Consider the following 7,261-nt stretch of genomic DNA (forward strand, 5'->3'; position numbering starts at 1 on the left):
GGGATATCCTGGACGAAAACCTTTTCCAGAGTGCTCTGGACCTCAGACTGGGCCGAAGGTTTACCTTCCAACAAGACAATGACCCTAAGCACACCGCTAAAATAACGAAGGAGTGGCTTCACAACAACTCCGTGGCTGTTCTTGAAGGGCCCAGCCAGAGCCCTGACTTAAACCCAATTGAGCATCTCTGGAGAGACCTGAAAATGGCTGTCCACCAACGTTTACCATCCAACCTGACAGAACTGGAGAGGATCTGCAAGGAGGAATGGCAGAGGATACCCAAATCCAGATGTGAAAAACTTGTTGCATCTTTCCCAAAACGACTCAGGGCTGTATTAGATCAAAAGGGTGCTTCTACTAAATACTGAGCAAAGGGTCTGAATACTTATGACCATGTGATATTTCAGTTTTTCTTTTTTAATAAATTTGCAAAAATTTCTACATTTCTGTTTTTTTCTGTCAAGATGGGGTGCTGAGTGTACATTACTGAGAAATAAAATGAACTTTTTAGATTTTTGGAAAATGGCTGCAATGAAACAAAGAGTGAAAAATTTAAAGGGGTCTGAATACTTTCCGTACCCACTGTATGTGGATTTGTGTTATGGAAGTTGTGAAGCACAAAATCTATTCAATCTGCTCTTAAAGTTATAAAGTGTCCAAGTGAAGAAAGGGAACAACTTTAGGGTAAAAAAAAAAGCACCCCTAATTTTGCATTCAATCATTTTAAAATCTTCAGCTGTTTGACAGATTCTGAACACTTACGAATTTAAGAGGGGACTTTGCTACCAACTACTCATTAAAAAGCTTTTACGGGACATTTAGAGTCAATTTATTTAACGGAAACCAAATAGAGCACACAGGGAAGGAGTCTAATGTTACTTCGACTGGTTCTAACAGGTTCATGATCCAAATTCAGTGTCATCTGAACAGCTCTGGGGGCAACCAAAGAAAACCACGGAGCTTGTTGAAATCTTGTGACACAATAACATTTGCAAGCTCAAAACATCTATTCATCCACAAAAATGTCTGTGTATGCTCAAATCCTGACTTGCAGACTGATCACTACTCAAATTTGTTGCATGCTTGTGTGTGTGTGTGTGTATGTGTGTGTGTGTTAGTGGCTTCTACAGTGTTTATGTATGGTTATGCTTGGCCACCTGAGTGTTTGTGCGCATGTGTTTGTGTGCGGAACACACCCAGCCAATACTATGAAGAAGTCCAGGCGGTTCCACGTGTCTCCAAGGTAACACTTCTTGCCAAAAATCCCCAGAGCCACCATCTTGATCACCATCTCAATGGCAAAGAACGCAAAGATGAAGTCATCAAAGTCCTGCATAAAGAGACAGACACAGAAAAACACGTTTTTATTATTATGTACAGTAAAGGACATACCACACAAAACACATTTTTTGTTAAATTCGGCTCCTCCACAATTTGACCAAGATGGTGCCCAGACATTTTACGTGGTGCTTTGAGCTAAATGACAGAATGCTAACATGCTGATGTTCAGCACATATACCTTTGCCACGTCCCCCTTGTTATTTTATTGCACGTTAGCGTGCTATAATTTGCTAATTAGCGTAAAACATAAAGTACAACTTAGGCAGATGGGAGTGTCATTAGTTTTGCAAGTATTTGATGGTGAACAAAAGTATTGGATGATGGCGCTGGATGAAAGGAGGATCACCAAAGTTTCTACAATTCATCCTGAGGGCAACACAAATGTCTGTACTGAATGTCATGAAAATCCAGCTAATAGAGACATTTCATTCAGACCATTCATGGTGGAGCTTGAGGAAAAGTCCGGGGATCACCATATACAGTATATTAGGATACATCATCTGGGAACCACGGATGTCTGCATTAAAAAAGTAGAAATACATTTACTAGATGTGTTTCAAGAAAAGAGAAAAAAGATAACAGCCTTCTTGCAGGTGCAAAGGATTTAGTGTCTTGCTCAAGGACACTTCAGCAAGCCAGATGCTTGCCAACTAAATATGCCTCATGATGGCTTGGCACAACATGAGGCCCACCTTGTTGCCTTAACAGAAACTCAAGTGGCAAATGGCTTCAAAGTAATAACCTGGAACAAGCCGCTCATTTCACTAATCAGTATTCTTGCCCTCATTACTGTCTGTCTGGCTGTCTGACTGAGCTTCAGCTCTCCAAATCATTAGCAGACTGAAGCGTGAGAATGAGGACGGGAGTTGGAGAGGAATTAAAAAGAAGATGACCTTTATTCTTTAAATCTGAAAGTCAATAAATACATTTTAAAAAGCAGAAGAGAAGGAATTGGAGATGAGAAGGGAAATATCCAGCAGAAAATCTGGAAGGAGATCAAGGCACAGGACACCCACTGATAGATGAGTCATCCAAACATGAACAGAGAAATGTATAAATATATCAAATCCTGTTAGCTCAGTCAGAAGCTAACCTCTCGCTACTCTAAAGTTCACTGAAAGTAAAACGCAGAGGTTCACACAGGAACTGTGTGTGTGTGTGTGTGTGTGTGTGTGTGTGTGTGTGTGTGTGTGGTAGAACCCAAAGTTCTCATCTGTCCCATTGTTGGAGAGCGTACATGTTGCCTGCCTAGAAAGCCCAACAGATTTTACCTGACAAAGGGGGTTGCACTTGATATTTCCAGGGCACATAATGTATCAGACAGTTGGTTTCTTTTGCAAACAGCCGCCCCAGGTTAATTCCTTAATACTGACCATACATCACTCCAGATGTTTTACACACCACTCGTTTACTCCATAGAGGCAGAAGAGCCTCCGAGCAGATTGTTCAGCGATGCATATTCCCCCAAAAAGAGAAAAAAACCATTGTGTTAGGTGTTTGATCTAAATTTAATCTGAACTGTCTTTCTGCTGGGATCAACTTTTCTATGTGCATGACCAGTGATGCAGTGATATGCACGGTCATCATGTAAGCATTACCAGTGTAAATACCATGACATTGTTACAAGTAAAACTGAAGTACCGGGCCACGGTTAAGTCACAGCTTTCTAACTGCTGCACCATTTAAAGGTTAACTTAAAGGGTATTTTTCAACCCTGACCATATTTTCCTATTTTTTTATGCCTATATGGCTAATTGGGACACAGTTTTAGGAAACTGGTCTTGTATTGAGCAAACGTTCACGTTTCATGTCCACTAAATAAATGAAGTCAGTGGCTCTAACGACAGCAGTCACATAGACACAAACACATGGGTTAAAAAATACCGAAGTTACCCTTAAACATTGTTGATATAATCAGAGGTGTTCAATAAAAGAGAAAATGTTTCCAACTTTAACCTTTTTTGATAATTCCATTTACTTCCACTGCAGTTGTTTCAGGAAATTTTGAACACCTATACATGAACACATTTGTGTGCTGCAGTGACAAGGGCAGGAGAAATCATTTCAGTGCTGAGCAGATGACAGATGTTGTGTTGATTTTCTCTCAGGTGCATTGAGCTTCATTAAGTAGGCAAAATTCATTGGTCGTTCATGTTGTTCTTCACAGTTCTATGCTAAGCTGTGCAGGTGCCAGAGAAATATGGAGTTGCTAGTGTTGCCTCACGAATGAAATCCCTCAGGCCTTACCATGCGACAGTAAAGCTTCTAGTTGTACTAGAATATATAAGGGCTATATTTCAGGTAGAGGAACATAAAAGAAACGTCACTACCTGATCAGGTCTAACTTTTAACTTCCAAATGATCTTTGGATAACTGACTGTTGGATTCAGCCTTGCCACGTCCTCCAGGAAGTAACTGCGACCCGCCACTGTTTAGCAAACTCAGCTCATAACTACTCATCAAACCACGTGTTGTTTTTTAACATTTGTTTGTGTTCAGATTAAATAAAGAGGTACAATTAATTAGTGAGCTTTTGGTAGGTGAACTTTGGACAGAGCTGCTGCAGCTGCTTCCACATTCTTCCAGTCTTTATGCTATGCTATGCTAAGCTAATCGTCTCTTGGCTCCAGCTCAATATCTAGCACACAGTTAGAGTGGTACTGATCCCAAGTGGCTATCCATTCATAGATTTTTTTTTACTTTACCTTTTCCCATGATAACGGGATCATTTTCTTTCAGGAAATGTGTAACATTAAATGGATTCCCCTGAATGAGAAGTGCAGGAATTTCCTCTGCCTATCAATGATGGGGAAATGAAAAGTCCATAGGTTGATGGATTTGGTCCAATCGCCGGGATGCACACTGTCCAACACATGCTTCATTCTGAGCATATAAAACAGTGTCCTCATAAGAACTTTGTTGAAGAGGATTATTATGAAAATTAAAATAAATAAATGATCTGAAGTGAGGATCAAACACGCAACCCTTAAGCTGATGATACACGGGGCAACTTTCTCAGCAATGTTGCTGGGCAATCTTGCTAGTGGCAAGTCCGACTATGTTTTGAATGGATAGCGGCGGTGCGGGGCGATTAGCGAAGTGGTGGGAGAAGGGGATTACAGTAGTAATCTTTACTCATTACCATTGACGGCAACGTTGCCCTGCACTACTGCTCTAAAAGTTGCTCTGTGTATCATCAGCTTTAGACTATGAGTCCTGTGCTCTAGCAACTGAGCTAAGCAGTGAAACTTAAAACCATTCTGAAATAATCATGAAAAAACGCTCCTGCTGACACGGAGTAAAATAAATATTTGAAACGATGGCTGCTTAGGGCTTCCGTAGATCTTCTTATTTAACCAAATAATTATGTTTCCCAACATGTCCAATTATTCTATTAATACTTCAGAAAAAAGTTTTTTATTTTTTTGCAAGAGCCACGTATGAAGATGACATCCACTGTAAAGTATGTGTGAATGGTTTCTGTCTGCCTCGACATAAAAGCCCTTTTGGACCAACAGGGAAGCACCTTGCCCTTGTTAGCATTCAACTCTTCAAACGATGCTTTGCACATTAGACCTTGCATGATAACAGGGCACATCAACAGTGGGTTGGAAAAATTACCAGGAAGTCCAACACTTGACAGATGTTACAACCCAAGATGCATGACTGCGAGAGAACCAGCATTTTGTGAAACAGAGAATAGCAAAAGTGTTTGCCGCCACGCTGAGCATAAAATGACTGCATTGCTTTCTCCTCTCCATCATTCTATCTCTGTGCTCTTTGTTTAATGAAGGAGCCATTCCTCTGCTGGGGAGTAATTACTCATTTATTTTGCATTAGCTAAAGCCTGCATGTGTGGATAGCTCATAATATAAGAAACTCCTTTAAGACTAAGGGTGATGGGAACAATATCTTTACTGTCACACACGCACACACACACACACACACTCATACACATCTGCACAGTGATTATGTAACACATGAATGAAGACATACAGTATACACATATACATGGGACCAAGCCTATAGGGGCTCTTGATAAATTGACATTGAGCTGATGTCAGCCAGCTCGACCTTCCCTACTGTCTTCAGTCCAAACATGCACACACACACACACACACACACGCACACACACAGAGAGGAATACACACTCTATGCATAGCTGAGTTTCAAATTCATCGGAGTCAACAGGATGTGCTGTTGTGAAGCCTTCCCAGGGGAGCTTGCTGGTCTAACAGCACATGGTAATATAACCTTTGCAATCAGGATATTGATTCCCTGAAACTTGATTCTGATGAACATAGATTAGATTCTATATCTAAACATACAGGAAAATCTCTGTAGATACCACAGCCTGAGGTCTCGAAGGTTTCCTGACATCGATGATACCAAGCTGACTATTTACCAAAAATGGAAAATGCGTGTGTGTGTGTGTGTGTGTGTGTGTGTGTGAGTGTGTGTGTGTGTGTGTGTGTGCATATTGTCACAATGGTTCACTGGCTGTACGTCCATGCGGAGACCAGAGAAGCCTAATACACACGCGCCTGCCTCAGAGGGAATAGACACAAGTGACCTGTGCTGAACGGCTCCCTGCTCACACAATCCCCAACTTCTCCCCCTCCGCTGCTTTCTCTCCTTGAGAAAAGACTTACAGAGGGACAGAATATTTTAACTCCATTGGAGCATTTTCTGCCACGTTTGGAGTATCTCCAAAGAATAATCAGACTTTCACATTATGTGAAAACAAAACTAAAAAGTTAATTACTTTGTATCATCCAGCCTAATCCCAGTTCAGACAAGCCTCACGAAATTGGCTTTTATTCGGCGTGACATTCGCAAAAGTGTGAAATAGGCCAACAAATGACGGAACGGAACTTAGAGTGAGTCAAGCCAATCTAAAACTCTTTGAAACAGAGTGGGATGTATCTGAACAGACACTGTTGGAGCAAAATTAAGTTGTGAATCCAATAATTTAAGGGTTGGTTATGTAATATTAATTTGGCAAACTGAAACCCTTTAATGGGTCTATCACAACTCAGAAAGAAATTCAAAGGTTTTTCATTCAGGGTCTGCATGTGTTGCTACTGCTTATTGTGTAAGGTGGTTCTGCAATGCATCTCTCAGAGATCTTTTGTCAATGAAACAGTGTTGGCAGTACTGTAAAGTCTTTGTCTTTTGATTTTGTGTAGGTGGCAGGTAGCACTGCTCATCCTTTATGCCAAACAAACCAGTTGCTGCTGCCAGAAATGGACAAGCCTTCACTTCCTGTGCACCAGACGATCCTGTAAAGACTTACCAGACGCTAACGGTTTATAACAGCAATTGTAAAAGTTCTGACATAAACTGTGGCTACAGATTAGTAACTAGTGGCAAAATGTATTAACATATCTGTATATCCAAATGTTGCACAAGATATGCATATATACAGTGGGGGAAATAAGTATTTGACCCCTTGCTGATTTTGCAGGTTTGCCCACTTACAAAGAATGCAACGATCTATAATTTTAATCATATGTACATTCTAACAGTGAAAGACAGAATCCCAAAGAAAATTCCAAAAAATCACATCATATGAATTTATAAAAATTGATAACCATCTGATGAGGAAAAACAAGTATTTGACCCCCTGGACAAACAGCATGTTAATATTTTGTAGAAAAGCCATTATTGGCCAGCACAGATGTCAAACGGTTTTTATAGTTGGTGACAAGGTTTGTGCACATTTCGGCAGGGATGTTGGCCCACTCCTCCCTGCAGACAGCCTCCAAATCATTCAGGTTCCGAGGTTGTCGCCTGGCAACTCGAATTTTAAGCTCCCTCCAAAGATTTTCAATTGGATTCAGGTCTGGAGACTGGCTAGGCCACTCCAGAACCTTGATGTGCTTCTTCTTCAGCCACTCTTTTGTTGCTTTGGCGGTGT

General features: G+C 40.8%; 1 protein-coding gene across 1 annotated transcript in view; it reads right to left on the reverse strand.

The window, feature by feature from the left end:
- Positions 1-7,261, reverse strand: part of cacna1g (calcium channel, voltage-dependent, T type, alpha 1G subunit) — a 181,539-nt gene that overhangs the window by 161,207 nt on the left and 13,071 nt on the right. The window contains exon 2 of the mRNA XM_046068495.1: positions 1,197-1,330. Coding sequence (XP_045924451.1) covers positions 1,197-1,330 — 134 coding nt within the window. The remainder of the gene's footprint in view (positions 1-1,196; positions 1,331-7,261) is intronic.

Source organism: Micropterus dolomieu, linkage group LG14 (assembly GCF_021292245.1).
Source record: "Micropterus dolomieu isolate WLL.071019.BEF.003 ecotype Adirondacks linkage group LG14, ASM2129224v1, whole genome shotgun sequence".
Classification (NCBI taxonomy): Eukaryota; Metazoa; Chordata; class Actinopteri; order Centrarchiformes; family Centrarchidae; genus Micropterus; species Micropterus dolomieu.